Raw genomic sequence first — 15,031 nt, forward strand, 5'->3', positions numbered from 1 at the left:
TCAGAGAGCTCCTTCCACCATTTAGGAGCAGGACAGCAAAGAGTGGTGATCTAGTCGAGTGTTTTGCTCTCAGTGAGGGAGGAACAAGCAGCTTGATGTTGGGATGGAGGGTTTCACCATGTCCTGGATGGAGACACATCTATGATGTAGTGTTGGTGCAATATGACTGTACGTGTAATATTGGAAATGTTCATAAGCATGGAGCGTTTCATACTTTAATCGTAACATGAACTGATGCCACCAGATAAAGGAATCAACCACCTAACATACCATCCATCTACCCACTCTCTGTGCATTATCCATGGCTCCTCAATAGCAAAGGTAATCTTTATTGAATATCCCAATAAATCAAGACATCGCATTGAATGATTGACACACCAAAGTGCATAGGTCTACCATTGCGTTACAAGTGTGTGTACCAGAGTTTGTGCATTATATTGATGAATATTCTCCTACATTGTGCCATTTAAGTGCATTGGGCTTGAACCCCCCCCCCCCCCCCCCCCTCTAACTGGGTTAGCAGGAACCTCCTGTCTCCTGTAGTCCAGTTTCAGGTGTGACACCCTCCTCCTTTGTTGTGTGTGTGTGTGTGTGTGTGTGTTCCAAGAAGACTGATTCCTACACACTGAACCTACTCCCACCCACTGGTGACGTCATACGGTAACGCATCGCTCCAGTCAAATGAAGTAACAACTTTGGATAAGAACTTATTCCCCAACTGTGCTGTCCGTGGAGGGGGAGGGGGAGGAGGAGAGGCTTGTACACGTCAGCAGTCCAGAAGTGGAACCGACATGTGCCGCCGTCGCGTCCTCTTCCTGGTGTGAGGAGCCTCGTCCGGGTGAGTCAGCCGCAGCTAGATTCCTCTCTAGCTTCCTCTCGAGCTCCCTCGTTAGCTTCCTCTCTGTCTCCCTCGTCAGCTCGCGTCGGCCTCCTTCTACTTGCTTTACCTCTCCCACAGGTGGGAGAAAGGCCAGCGGGACACTTGAGCGGGTTCGCGATGGGAGCCGCTGTCTTCCGGTAGTCCGGCGCACCGGGACGATGAGGCTTCGGCTGCATAAGCGCAGCCTGCTCGCGCTGCTCGGGGTCTCCTTCGTGGTCGTGACGCTCCTGGTGACGACTCGCGTGCTCCTGGTCCCCGATAACGACGCGGCCGGACCGGAGGACGACGTGGTTCCGATCGATCGGGTGGCGCAGAAGTTTGACTTTAGTTCGCTCCCGGCGCTCACCGAGTCCGTCTACAGCGCCAACTACAGGCAGAGCGTGTTCAACGCGGACCGGTTCCCCGGGGAGCCCCAGCTGGTGCTGGTGGTGCAGGTCCACAACAGGCCGCAGTACCTGCGGCTGCTCATCAGGTCGCTGCAGAAGGCCGCCGAGGTGCACAGCTTCCTCCTCATCTTCAGCCATGACTACTTTTCAGAGGAAATAAACGCCATCGTGCACGGGATAACCTTCTGCAGAGTGCTGCAGATTTATTTCCCCTTCAGCACTCAGCTGTATCCCGCCGAGTTTCCCGGGAAGGATCCGAGGGACTGTCCCCGGGACATGTCCAAGGACAGCGCTTTGAAAAGCCAGTGCCTGAACGCAGCGCACCCGGACGCCTACGGACACTACAGGGAGGCCTTCATCACTCAGACCAAGCACCACTGGTGGTGGAAGCTGCACTTTGTGTGGGAGCGCGTGCAGGTGATGCAGGGCTACAGCGGCTTCGTGGTCTTCCTGGAGGAGGACAACTACATCCTGCCAGACTTTTACCATTACTATAAATCCATGGTCGAGTTCAGGAAGGGCAGCTGCCCGGATTGCGACATGCTGGCGCTGGGCAACCACAACACACTGACTGATTTCACCGCGCTGACCAACAAGGTGTCCACCACGGGGTGGATGTCCACAAAACACAACATCGGCATGGCGATCTCCAGGGAGGTGTACTACAAGCTGATGGGCTGCAACAACGAGTACTGCACCTACGACGACTACAACTGGGACTGGACTCTGCAGCACCTCTCGGGGACCTGCATAGCCAAGCCCGTCAAAGTGCTGGCTGCACTGGCCTCGCGGGTTCTCCACACGGGAGACTGCGGCCTCCACCAGAAGGAGAACTGCCGGCCCGAGTGGGCCTCGCAGAAGGTGGAGGAGGCCCTCCTCGCAGCCAAGGACGGCCTCTTCCCTCCATCTCTGGTGCTTAAAGGCTCAGAGGTGGCGGAGCACAAGGCGCACATGAAAAACGGAGGCTGGGGAGACGTCCGAGACCACATTCTATGCAATAATTATGCCAAAGTTCTTTAAGCTATGACCATAAGTGCCCATTGGTATTCCACGTATGTGCCATTCACCTGTAACACTTCAGGGTTCCAGAGGCGGGTGTGCTAATATTCAGCTTCCAACAACCAGTCCGAGCGGCGTGCACACTGTCATTTTATTTCCATTCACCAACGTTGCCAAAGAGCCGGTTGATGTTTTGTTAATAATGCAATCTCTGCCAGGCTCCTCGATGTCATGTCACCCCGTCCGCTTATCTCTGGGTGTCCTGTGGGCCGAAGCATTGCATTAGATCTATTTCATGGTGATGGGAAATGATCCGAATTTGCACAAAGACATGCATGCAATTTTTCTTTTTCAAATGAATGAATTGACTCGGAACATTACACAAGGTGTTTTTTTTTTTACAACAACACGTATGCTTTGGGCTGTGTGTGAATGACTTGCATTTGATGAACGGTAATGCATTATCCGCATGCCTTTTATGGTACGGTGTTTAAGTGCAACAACAAGGGGGTAGATGTACTGGGTGTTCTGTGGAGACTGGAAAATGCCATGTGCATGATGGTGAATAGAAGGGGATTTGTCGATTATGCAGTAACTGTCTCTCTGGAGTTTCCTGATGACTTTTGTTATTTCCTGCACACGATGGAATTTGTGTAACTGAATGTAACCGTCGTGGCAACCAGGGGTCCCTTCGTTTGAGATGAGGTCAGCTGACACCACTCAGTCTGCTGCCCCTTCAGCCGTATCCCGGCTTGATATTGATTTTATTTTTTCTTCTTGTTTTGATTGCGACTATATTTGCTTTCTGATAAGTGAAAAGTGACCTTTTGGAGTTTTGTTCCGCAAACATCAGGGTCATCTGTATTTTTTGTAATTGCACCTTCTTTGATAGAATTTTATTTGGGGATATGGAGATCCAAATGAGAACAGGATGAAACGAATCAGGATTTTCTAAAAATATTTTGCAATGATAAACAAAGTGCCTTTTTTACTTTCTGCTTCAACTTGTTTTAAAAATATTTTTAAAGGTGGACTGATAATACTTATCGGTGCTGGGGCTTTGTGGTTTAACTAATAACTAAAGACTCCAAACAAACAAATTATATATATATATATATATATATATATATATATATATATATATATATATAATTTGTTTGTTTGTTTTGGAGTCTTTCTTATGAGATGTAGAGGAATTGGAATGTGAAGGGTAAGTCCACAAATATCTTTGGGAATTAGTATAAATAATGGCATCACTGGAAAGATGAGATCAGATAGTGGTTCAACCTCGACGTGCCTTATGGAGAAAAGTCATATGTTATTGAAATGAATAAATCTTCTACTTTTATGTTGAAAGCACAATCCGTTTTTATAACACCGCAGAGACGGGCTAAATCAGCAGGACTTATTCTTTTACAGATGGCGGTGTTTGTAAATGGCTTTTATGGTTTTGGAGTTGATTGGGATCAAGACCAACTTTTATGTAGCTTGTTTCCTTTTTCTTTCTGATAATCACTTGAAATAGCTGTTTGTTGCTCTCAATGTTCACAAAATGAGGAAAAAATAAATGGCTGAATCTCTTCTTTTGTCTCATTGTACACACCAGAAGGTCCATATTATATACTTTTATGAGGTTGTAGATATTCACTTGTTTAAAAGTGCTAATTCCTATGGAGGTCATAGAAAATGAAAAGGCCTTTTAATTGATTGTAGTTCACAACTGAAACCGGTACACCAGTTAATACCATCAGCAATCTTAAAAATGTAGGTAAATACCAGAGGTGTGGACTCGAGTCATGTGACTTGGACTCGAGTCATGAATTTGATGACTTGAGACTCGACTTGGACTTGAATACCGATGACTCGTGACTTGACTTGGACTCGAGCCTTTTGACTCGAGAAGACTTGCTACTTCCCATGAAAACTGGGGGGAAACATTTTCACACGGCCGCGCCGCGCTGTTTATCTGCATCTGTCAAAAAAACATGCGCCACCTGTATGCAGAGAGCGCGCGCTGCCTGCACGACATCCAATCACTGTAGTCCATTTGACCGTATCAACGAGACAGCTCGTTCATGGTTACAAAAATCGGGAATTTGAACCCGGATTCAGACTCCGATGGAAATCCTCGCCAACATTATGTCAACGTCCGTTTTAAAGTAGTGTAATGAGCTGAGTTAAAGTTATTAGTAAATCAGTTATGCAGATGTTGCATGTGTTCACGTTATGCTTTGTTACCAGCTGTAGTTACGCGAGACAACCCGAGTTTTGGGGGGCCGTGTATGCGGAAGTGTTCGTTCGGCGTGGTGACGGCCAACAGTGACCGAAGTTGAGTTGTTTTATTTAAATAAAGCCAGTCATCGCCTCCTTATTTACGCTGCAGCATTGGGGTGAGCGTTACAGTACTATAACACAGTCACAGTCGATCCACCGTTACCCTTCCCTTCGTAGTCTAGGTCTGTGAGGCAGCGCACCATCACCCAGGGTTCCCCGTCCCCACTATAATAAAATGACTCGAAACTAAAATGGTACGACTTGTGACTCGACTTAGGACTTGTTGGCTGTGACTTGTGACTCGACTTGGGACTTGCTTCGTCTTTGACTCGACTTGACTCGGGACTCGAGGGCAATGACTTGAGACTTGCTTGTGACTTGCCTAACAGTGACTTGATCCCACCTCTGGTAAATACACAGGTTTTCTGAGACTAAAGATGTTTTCAAACATACAAAATGGATTTCGGTCAGTATCTTTTTGTTATGCCTTATTCCAGCTGTTGATTCAAGGAATGTATTCTAAAAGTTAACTTAAGAACTCTTAAAGCATTAAGAGTATTACAGGATATGTAATTGTGGGAGAATCCGGTCCTTATTTCATTTTTTTAAGACCCGGAAACATTTGAGCAAACAATGAGGAAATTCCACTAACAGTAAAAGCATTACCAAGAGAACCAGCTCAAGAACAATCAAAACGCATTCCGAATATGAGAAAGCGATGTGACGCACGTTGGGCGTGTTCAAGGTCTTTGAGTGACTGCCCTCTGAACCAAAGAGAAGCCCATCTCAGATTTGGGGTATTTCCTGGACTGGTGTCACATGACTGAAGCGTGTGCTTTCATTGGCCAGCTTCCATTCCGTGTTTACTTCCGGAAGTGATTTGTTGTTAGTGTCAGACTTTCCATAAGGACTATTAAACCTCAAATCTACAGCACCGGAACGACAGGTGATCAGTAAAACGCTTCCTTCATTTACGCGAGTTCAACTGTTTTTTTCGTCTAATAGCTGAAGTCAGTTGTCACATCGATTCAATGCATCATGTTTACATTTCCACAATGGTGTAGCCAGTGTTAGCCGTTAGCTGTTGCTGCCGGGAGCTTCATTTTAAAGACTTTTGTTTAGAACAACCAGACAAAGAATTGTGAAAAACCCCGTGTTAAGCACCTGGACGACACGCCAGAGGCGCAGCATCAAGCTTCCCCGCTCGGTAGCTCTGGGAAGGAGAAGCAGGCTAATACGACCGCTAGCGAGTTACACAAGCTAACTTAGCTAACGCTGCCTCCCTAATAAATGCCTCAGTGACATGGACTAACGTAAAGACACGCCATCCGTTCCGTTGTAGCCAGACGCGTGTGGCGGCCAGCAGTAGAAGCCATTCATTGACCGCTTGACATCGTGTGTCTTTCGACCTCCTCAGGTGTGTCCTCGTCCCCAGCATGGCACACTGGTTTCACAGAAACCCGCTGAAGGCAACAGCGCCCGTGTCCTTTAACTTCTACGGAGTGGCAGGAAGCCCCGCGGCCAACAAGATCTGCAAGTAGGTCTTCTCGACACTCAATGGGGTCGCGAGCCGTGTCATCCGATTGGACTGAGCAGGCCGCGGCATCACCTCTCTGACAATGATGTCATGTGACATACATATTGTTCCTGCCATCTGACCCCTTTGGCTTCACAGCATGGCACCTCCTCGGTGGATGTTCGTCCTCTGAGTGCCAGAATGAACAGCATATTTCAGAGCACTAACTGATTGTGGCTTGTTTAACACATTCAGTGACCTGAGGACCAACCGGGCCAGACTGCTGGAGATGTTCACTGATGTCACCTGCAACCCTGAGATCATGAAGAATGCTACAGATGCATACTTCTCCCTCCTCCAAGGTGTGTTTAGGTCTCTCTTTCCTCAAGTACTGTACAATGTTGTCTGTCAATGCCAACCCTTTTAAGTCAAACATAGTTTGAGTAATCAGAACTTTAGTTTTTAGAGGTACCAGGTCAGACTGCTTGAATTGGAGAAAGACAAACGACAAGTTCTTGTTTTTTATTTAGTTGAAGGGTTATAGCCATGACAGCGTGGAGTCTCATCAAATTATTTCAGACTTGGATCAAGGAGATGCACTGTTTATGATGCTGTCCGAGTGGAATTAGAGTTCTCCAACCTTTTAAGATGCTTAAATCAAAGAGTTAAAAGCCAATTAGTATGCTCATCCTTTGCAGCGTGGATGTTGAAGGTCAAATGTTGTTGTCATTCAGACACACAATACAGAACTAATTGACACACCCTGCAAAAACCCTCTCCTTTTCTGTCACACCTAACCAACGCCTTTTTCCTTTTAATACTGGTTCATGATACAATAGGCTTTATTTCATCCTTGGATGGAACTACTCAGGAGAACAAGATGAGGTTCATCCAGAACTTCAAGTGGACTGACACTTTACAAGGAAACACACCAAGGTAAAAACCAAGTCAGTACGTCCTGTCTCATTGGAGGCTTCTCGTGTAGTGATTGCAGTGTGTTGGTTGCAGTTTTAAGGAGGGGAAAAGAAAATAATGGTCTGTGCTTTCCAGTTGTAGTAGTCGTAGTAGTAGTAGTAGTAGTAGTACACCAGTATGTGTAACCAACCGTCTCTCCTCCCAGTGCCCAGCAGGATGCCATCTTTGAGCTGGTCTCCATGGCCTTCAACGTAGCCCTCTGGTACACCAAGTTTGCCTCGAGACAAGCAGGGAAAGAAAAGTAGGGCTTTTATTAATGTCGTCTGTGTGGTTGCACTCATTTATATTTAATCGTCGTATATTGATTAATGCTTTGTTTCCATGATATTTGCTAATGTCCTGTTGTTCTGTAGCGTGACGGAGGCTGAGGCAAAAGATGTTCACCGGAGCCTGAAGGTCGCTGCTGGTACTTTCAAAACCCTCAAGGTGAGCTTCATCATCGTAGGACGTCAAGTCAGTGTCGTACTGGACACATTAATGTCCACTCATTTCATATTGACTGATTTGCCAACTTTTTGTTATTAAACTGCGAGGTGTGCCTGCCGGGGCGGGTGGGTTCGTGCCTGGTACCGACGCACCTCATGTGTCCTCCCACTGATAGAGTTTCTAGATACACGATGCAAAAGCAAAAAAGAATACAAAAGAATATGTCGAAACGGAAGTTGAACACAAGGTGTTTGCTTTGCTTCAGGACGTCCACGTCCCTCGTCTCATCACCCCGGCTGAAAAGGGCCGAGACCTGGAGCCCCGAGTGATCGATGCGTACATCATCCAGTGCCAAGCCGAGGCCCAAGAAGGTGAGGACGCTCTGTTCCCATCGGGAGGGGACTCTGCCGTTGGGACATGATGGAAGACAGAATGTCTCCTTAAGGAGCAAAACGCTGCATCATAATTAAAGGATATTTCTAAAACAACATGGTTCCTGGGTTGGGTGAGGAAACCTTGTTAGAGAGGAACGATAACCTTTTTTTGCTTGGCATAGATATTTTACATATAGAGATATGACCGTAAAGATGTTCACCGATCTGGAGTTGGTATTTTTCCATCACCCTAGATACTAATCGAAATGAGCTTGTTTCCATATTCCAGTGACGATTGCCAGAGCGATCGAGCTGAAGCACAACGCCGCGCTCATCGCAGCGCTGGCATTTGAGACGGCAAACTTCTATCAAAAAGCCGGTGAGTATTTTCCGTGTTAGTTTTGTGTTTGTAGTGGATGTGGATGGTCTATGGTCACTGAAGTTATTCATGTGTCTGTATATCCACCGTATACTCATGAAATGGTATCTTTTTTTTACTGTTATGTCACATGACACTGGGGGGCAGGGAGAGCATGACCAACAATGATAATATATAACGACAGCATACAAATATGTGTTATTTCATTTTTTCGTGACCTTTTTTTACCAAAGACGAGTGAGTATTTTCCGTGTTACATCTGTAAAAACGAGCAAAATCTCCCAGAGAGTGAAGAGGCCCTTTGGCAACAACAGGCAATGCACATCAGGTCGGCCACAGAGACCAGCTCACAGGTCATTTATCTGTGTCCGCAGACCACACGTTGAACACCTTGGAGCCGGAGTGCAGTGGCAAATGGAGGAAGTACTTCCAGCTGAAGCAGCTCTTTTACATGGCTTATGTAAGTACTTCCTGTTCATGTGAGGCCTGCAGCCTGGATGAAAGCCCCTCTGATCCCTTCCACTTGTTACTGTTCCCCGTGTCTGCAGGCCTACTGCTACCATGGACAGACGCTGCTGGCCAGTGACAAGTGTGGGGAGGCCATCCGGTCCCTCCAGGAGGCGGAAAAGTGTGCGTACTTGTGTTTAGAGGGTTTTTAGTTTACTTCCATATAATGTCATGGTGCTCATTGTGTGAGATTAGGTTCCTGTAACATACGTTGCAGTACACTATCCACAGTATGTGCATCTGAATGCCCGTATTGTTTAGTTCCCTTTGTCTGCTTTAGTCTGTAAAGTAGTTCCACTCTAATGCATGTAGTGACTCAAAGCGCAGCGTGGTACTTGCACGGGGTTTGTTACGCAGGTGCTTCCTGTGTGTTGAAGTGAAGAGCCGGGTGTTTACACCAAGCCGTCTCTGTTTAGGTTACTCGCACGCCGAGGCGCTGTGCAAAGAGTACCGTCACACCAAAGGGCCCGGCACCACGGCCAAGCCGTCGGAGCAGCTGTTCTTCCTCAAGCTGGGCGCTCTCATTAGGAACACGCTGGAGAAGTGCCAGAGGGAGAATGGCTTCATGTGAGTGAGTCGGGGCACACACACACACACACAGATACGTATTCTGTAGAACGGCCTGGTTTCACTGGAAGCACGTCACATAGTATTTTATACAGTCAGTAAACCGGTTCCAGTTGCACAAAGGAGCTGTAACTTGTAACACCCTTTCTCAGATACTTCCATAAGGTCCCAGTGGAGGCGCCCCAGCTCGAGCTGAAGGCCAGTTACGGGTTGGCTGAGCCAATCCCCTTCGAGCTGCCGCCCCTCAGTGAGCAGTGCACTTCTGAAGTCTACGCCACCTTTGACCTCACCAAGGGGGCCAAAAATGACAAGGTACTAAGGTTGTCCTTCCACAGGCCGAATGACAGTCCGCACAAAGACGCTTTCCAAAAGGCTCGATCCTTGAGACCAGCTATTTGTAAAAGAAATTAGAAAGAAAGAGAGATGGATAGTTATGAATTCTGGGTTCGACTGCAGTGTTGTTTGGACTGTCCTGACAATTGGAGGACGGAGCTCGTCACATACTGTCTGTTAATGTGCTCCGATTGGAGACCGCTTAACAGTGCTGAGCCCTGCTTTGGGAGCTCTCCGTGTCCACACGTGGGCATGTTCATGCCGTGTTGCTTCAGCGCCTTCTTGTTGCTGCCCCTAACTCCAGGCCAAGCCCAAGGAGGAGGAGGTGAAACCGGTGAAGGAGCCAGATCTGAAGCCTCAGAAGGACACAGGCTGTGTCCTCTCCTAAACCCGCCCCACGCTTCACTCCCATCTATTGTAATGTATATATTCTTTTTCATTTGTGGTGTTTTGCTTTCCTGCACCCAGGTGGGAGCCGTCAGGTCCAGACAAAGCTGTTTGGTAAATTTAGTCTTTACACGAGGCTCCGATAGCGGGGACAGAACAAAATAATATGGAACCCCACTACATAGGGCATGATGACTCCCATTCACACAGTATGATCTGCGTGTGTATTGATATTAAAACACACTCGTGATAATCAACAGGGTTAAAATCTTAAGTCGTATATGCAGTTTACAATCAGTACTTTATTTCCATCACTTGACATGTGTACCTTGGTTCTTTTTACACTTAATGTAGCTGCTCGTTTTTTTTTTTACTTCTACTATTCATAAAGGAAATCTTTTATTACTGGATGAATCATTCTTTAACATGCTGAGATATTAATAGTGGTTTAATTTATTTCTATGGTCATGTACGACTTTGTGTGGCTCATGTTATTGCTGTTGGGGATTTTAATTAGAAAAGTTTCAGCGGATGCAGCACTCGTGGGGAAATGTGTTCCCTCATCTCATCACGCTGCTGCCTTCCACTCCTCCACGGTTAAAGCACCACCACCGATCACCTGGCAAACTGTCATTGGCTGTTCACATGAACCTGTGTGTGTGTATTAGCTCGCCCTAATATCCTCTTAACGGAAGTGAAAATCAAATGCTGTATCCCTCACTTCCATCATAGAACAATGTAACGCCGTTGCACTTGATATTCAGCTGTGCAGAAGGTTCAGTGTGGATCGGATGAAATATAAAGGCATGTGACCATTATTCTTCATACCTGGAACAGCAGCACTGTCATTTGTTCTTTTCAAGAGTGTCAGATCACCACGAGCTGCACATCGCTCGTCTTCCAGCGAGGTCTGTGATGTAAAATGTCTTTCTGAAGGTAATAAATCATCCATACGAGTCCATTCTTGTGCTCACGTAGCTCTGCCCGGATTTAAGCATCATCACTTTTTCTTGCACAAGGATTTAATGAAAGAACAAAACCTACAAAAGGATTAATGCTTGTTTTTCATTTTTTAACTGCTGTACACCAACACTTTACTGATATATGGAACTTCCTGCAAATACTGACAATATGTCATTCATTTATTGGCTAGTGCCGTGGAAGTGTTACAACTGAATTTGCTATTAATCACCTGATTTTCTTCTTCTTTTGTTATTGGAAGAAAGACAATAGATACAAGCCGGCAAACATCATATGGTCAGGGAAGGGAGATGTGTTTTCTCATTGTAATGCCAGACATTTAAAATTCTAAAAGCATTCCTTTACAAACAAAAGCAATGCTGTTTGGTTTGCAAACACTTTAAACCAAAAATGTTATCCCTTTAAACAGTAGTAGTTAAAAATATTTGTTCTAAATCTCAACTTAAACATTAATGCAATCAAAATCTAAAGCAAATCTATTTGCATTAACGGTTAGTGACCCTCCACCTTCATAACATTGTAATTGTGATCTATCGCTCAATAACAAGTTGCCCAAAATGTATTGACATTATTATAGGATTTCAATAACATTTCACTTTTATTTTAATAATGACATACATATATTTGCACTACTGAAGTATTTCACCAGGTTCAGGAAAGGGGACCAGCAGCAGACCAATGAGGTGAAAGGTGAAGCTCATGGGGAAGTTTCTTTAACCTGCATTCTCTGCATTGGCCATCGGGGGGCGACTCCTGCCTACAAACTATTTATTCCTTCAGTAAACTTATTTACATATGAATTTATGGTCTCACTTCTTCAAAAAACCATGATGTTCATTCAGTAAATTCAAGTCAACAGACCAAAGCAGCGTACATTCTAGGGCGGGGCTACCTTGTGATTGACAGGTTGCTACCATGGCTTTGTCTAGTCTGAGCTTTTTAAAAAAGTTTTGTATAATGACTTTAACACTTCTTTAGTTAGTGAAATGTTTGGTCTCCTGAAATGATCTTGATCACGCTCCTGGTTACAGAGAAACAATCAGTACGTCCAAAAAGTGGAAGCTTTAAAACCTTCAGTCTACAAACCAACGTTGTGTCGTCATGGTGACTGTGCCTTTCATTTCCGTTTGTTGATCTCTAGAAGCTCAATTTAGCAGGATATTTCGATGAGATACGATATGCGCCATGTAGATATGAATGAATACTCGAATAGAATATACTTTTATCGTCCCCTGGGGGAAATTTGTTATGGACTCAAAAGTGCTTACGATGGTTTATCTGATATTCAGGCCATCTGAGAAGACAAATAGTGGCCTGTCTAAAATTGAGAGTAAACATGACGTTTCAACCCGAAAGTCAAGTCCGGCCCCTCAAACCTCCCTGGAGGGAGGAACGCCTCCGTGAGGACAGTAAGGTGAGCACTGCTGTATTTGGGAGTCTCAGGTTTCAGGTGTGATCCTTTGTTGCTGTTCCTCACAAAGCCGTCTGCAGCACCGCCGTGGCACCTGAGAGCATTGAAGAGCACAAAGAGAGACTTATGGAGAATGAACCACAGCCACCAGGAAGTAAGTGTTGTAATCCGGAGGCAAGACAACCCGACATGTCAGCTTTTAGCTTGCGTTAAGCAACGAACGGTTTTAACATTACAGTTAACTTTTAACAGCCTGTGTGTGACTTGGAGGGAGTTTTCTCTCTCCCTGCCGGAGAGAAAAAAAACCCTTTGACAAAATGCTAGTTAAAGCATAATGTGCGATCTGTCAGCCGTCAGCAGACGAACAGGAAACCCAGAGCCCTGCCTTGTCCAAACAGAGGAGGTTCATTCACTTCTCCAGCGGCGAAACTCTGGAGCAGGAAGACAGTGAGGAAGAGGAGGAGGAGGAGGAGCAGTCAGACAGGCCTCCCTTCAGAGAACCTGCAGAGAGGGTGGGACACTTGTAGTGAGAAAAATGTCATAATACATCGGATATTTGGTTGAGTCATCCGTTCGTATTCCTTGCTTCTTTCGCAGACGAGGTTGTCGTTCAAGAGCGTGGCCCTTCTGGTTGGGAGGATTTCAATGCTGAGTACGCAACGTAACAATTAGATCCATTCAGGCAATAGGCCCCAGTTATAGCCATGTACAAAGTCTCACTCATTGTGTTGTTGTCGCCTGTGATGAAGCCTGTGATTTCCTCGGAGAGAGGCTTGCTGGTGCACTCGGACTGAACGCGGCCAAATACCAGTACGCCATAGATCAACATCAACGTGACCAAAAGGTGACGTCCAATCCAAGAGCGGCACTTGTCACCAGATACTTCCGGTATGTTACAAGAGGCTTTCTTTGAACCTTGCTCACAGACAACAAGCAGCCAGGCCGAGGACGACCCGGTGCAAGGAGCGAAGGGTTGGAGTCGTTACGGAGCAGCAGGGGGCCCCGCTGGCTGCCAGGCGAGCGGTGATGAGAAACACATGGAGAGAAGTCAAGGACGTCACAACAGAGCCTATCAAGCAGATGATGATTGTTTTAAATAAATACAAAGAGATATGAGGGTTGCGATTGTATGTGAAAGCTCTTGTTCAGTGCACCGAGGTAAATAATAATGGTCTGTTAGCTTAACACAGGCATAACACGAGAGGGAATATGCTCAAATAATATAGAAAAGCATTAAAGGTGTTTTCAGACCAAATAAGAGAGCGTTTCCCGCTTCAGAACAAATTTGTAGGCAATTTTAAGAAAAGCAAAATATAACGACGAGGATGGGATTCGAACCCACGCGTGCAGAGCACAATGGATTAGCAGTCCATCGCCTTAACCACTCGGCCACCTCGTCTACGATACTCCGTCGTCATTGGAAATAAATATAAAGATAACTAGTCTACCCTTCCTTAGGAGTGCGTTATTAATTAAACATGAATATTGAAATTATTTATCTGATTTCGTTTTATGGGATTCCGACAATAAAATCGGAGAAACGTTTCAAACGGCAACCGAAATAATCGTATTATCTTCTTTCAATTATACATTGACCTCTATTTCATCTCTCTGTTTAATTCAGACTGAAATGAATACGGAAAAAGAAACGGTTTAACAAAGAACAGCACCGGCTTCGGTTAAGTATCGCCATCTAGAAGCTGAATTAGCTCTTTGTAAAATCAGCAGACTGACTATTTCTTTCAAATCCAGGACAGATTCCCATCCAATGGTTTGCAATTGGATGTTTTGGTAAATTGGAGAGCACTAAAGTCAAACTTGATTAGACAAAGTAAATCTAAAAATATTTCGGTTTTGTGAAACACATTGAGGAGAGAACAACAGAAAAAGGAAATGTAAGGAAGACGAATTGCACCGCAGCCTCTTGAACATAATAATAAACCATTACAGTTTTTCTTGATTGTTTACACACAAATACTGGTACTTAACACACAATGACCACAACGTGTAACTCATGCACCAACCCCCTGAACCAATTCTGCTAAACTACAAGCACAATTCTGTCATTCACTGTCATTCAAAATTCTAAAGTCAATTGCCCTACTAAGCACACTGACTCGTCACATGGGCATTAGCCATTAGGAATGGGAGCTTTTGCATAAAAGGGCAACAGGTGAGCTCTTCTGTTTTGGAGCAATGGTTGACAACATTAGAAACAGAGCCAGAGGAGTGAGAGTAAGAGGAGGAGGAGGAGGGGGAGGACGAGGACAAGGATGAGGAAGGCCAAGAACCGTAAACTCTGATGAGATCCGAGCCACTTTGGTTGACCAAAGCTATTGAGGAATTCTTTTCTGCCTGGAGATGGAAAGTGTATGTCCACAAACGCATATCCCCCTTCTCTAAGCTATGGAAGACGCATGTGGAGATAAAACAGTGGATGCTTTTCATGGCTGGATTCGACATGCTGAGCGATATTTCCCACGCTGCTTGGCCAGGGAAAACATTGCTTGAGATGTGGATGAGTTTCTGTGGAACAGACCGGAACAGAAGAGAGCAACTTTGTGTTGGTTGGGATGTACATTGTACACTCTGTGCATTGTTTTTGTGGGGAAAATAAAATAAATTTGTTACCATGT

The 15,031-nt window shown here is 45.4% G+C and overlaps 3 protein-coding genes and 1 non-coding gene across 4 annotated transcripts; 3 read left to right on the forward strand and 1 right to left on the reverse strand.

The window, feature by feature from the left end:
• The first annotated feature begins 701 nt into the window (after positions 1-701).
• Positions 702-3,845, forward strand: si:ch73-91k6.2 (alpha-1,6-mannosyl-glycoprotein 2-beta-N-acetylglucosaminyltransferase). Its single transcript, XM_037449338.2, has 2 exons — positions 702-838; positions 959-3,845. The coding sequence occupies exon 2, from the start codon at positions 1,039-1,041 to the stop codon at positions 2,284-2,286; it is 1,248 nt and encodes a 415-aa protein (XP_037305235.2). The 5' UTR covers positions 702-838; positions 959-1,038; the 3' UTR covers positions 2,287-3,845.
• A 1,493-nt stretch (positions 3,846-5,338) lies between these two features.
• On the forward strand, positions 5,339-10,964 carry brox (BRO1 domain and CAAX motif containing). The gene is made up of 13 exons (XM_037449339.2): positions 5,339-5,485; positions 5,957-6,076; positions 6,311-6,417; positions 6,895-6,991; positions 7,176-7,271; positions 7,384-7,456; positions 7,722-7,827; positions 8,120-8,209; positions 8,584-8,669; positions 8,758-8,839; positions 9,133-9,283; positions 9,436-9,595; positions 9,921-10,964. Exons 2-13 carry the CDS (start codon positions 5,976-5,978, stop codon positions 10,002-10,004), a joined length of 1,233 nt encoding a protein of 410 aa, XP_037305236.1. The 5' UTR covers positions 5,339-5,485; positions 5,957-5,975; the 3' UTR covers positions 10,005-10,964.
• A 1,430-nt stretch (positions 10,965-12,394) lies between these two features.
• Positions 12,395-14,515, forward strand: LOC119194884 (protein FAM177A1). Its single transcript, XM_037449357.2, has 5 exons — positions 12,395-12,549; positions 12,746-12,907; positions 12,993-13,047; positions 13,145-13,239; positions 13,322-14,515. Exons 1-5 carry the CDS (start codon positions 12,529-12,531, stop codon positions 13,493-13,495), a joined length of 507 nt encoding a protein of 168 aa, XP_037305254.2. The 5' UTR covers positions 12,395-12,528; the 3' UTR covers positions 13,496-14,515.
• trnas-gcu (transfer RNA serine (anticodon GCU)) lies at positions 13,713-13,794 on the reverse strand. The gene has a single exon. It is a non-coding gene; the product is annotated as a tRNA-Ser (tRNA).
• Positions 14,516-15,031: the final 516 nt, after the last annotated feature.

This window comes from Pungitius pungitius, chromosome 20 (genome assembly GCF_949316345.1).
Source record: "Pungitius pungitius chromosome 20, fPunPun2.1, whole genome shotgun sequence".
In the NCBI taxonomy this organism is placed as follows: Eukaryota; Metazoa; Chordata; class Actinopteri; order Perciformes; family Gasterosteidae; genus Pungitius; species Pungitius pungitius.

Bases quoted from the DNA above. Each gene is read 5' to 3' on its own strand.
- si:ch73-91k6.2 (XM_037449338.2), top strand. From the start codon at position 1,039: ATGAGGCTTCGGCTGCATAAGCGCAGCCTGCTCGCGCTGCTCGGGGTC.
- brox (XM_037449339.2), top strand. From the start codon at position 5,976: ATGGCACACTGGTTTCACAGAAACCCGCTGAAGGCAACAGCGCCCGTG. The intron at 6,077-6,310 runs GTAGGTCTTCTC...TAACACATTCAG, and splicing joins GCGGCCAACAAGATCTGCAA to TGACCTGAGGACCAACCGGG. The intron at 6,992-7,175 runs GTAAAAACCAAG...CTCTCCTCCCAG, and splicing joins TTACAAGGAAACACACCAAG to TGCCCAGCAGGATGCCATCT.
- LOC119194884 (XM_037449357.2), top strand. From the start codon at position 12,529: ATGAACCACAGCCACCAGGAA. The intron at 12,908-12,992 runs GTGGGACACTTG...CTTCTTTCGCAG, and splicing joins TCAGAGAACCTGCAGAGAGG to ACGAGGTTGTCGTTCAAGAG. The intron at 13,240-13,321 runs GTGACGTCCAAT...CCTTGCTCACAG, and splicing joins AACATCAACGTGACCAAAAG to ACAACAAGCAGCCAGGCCGA.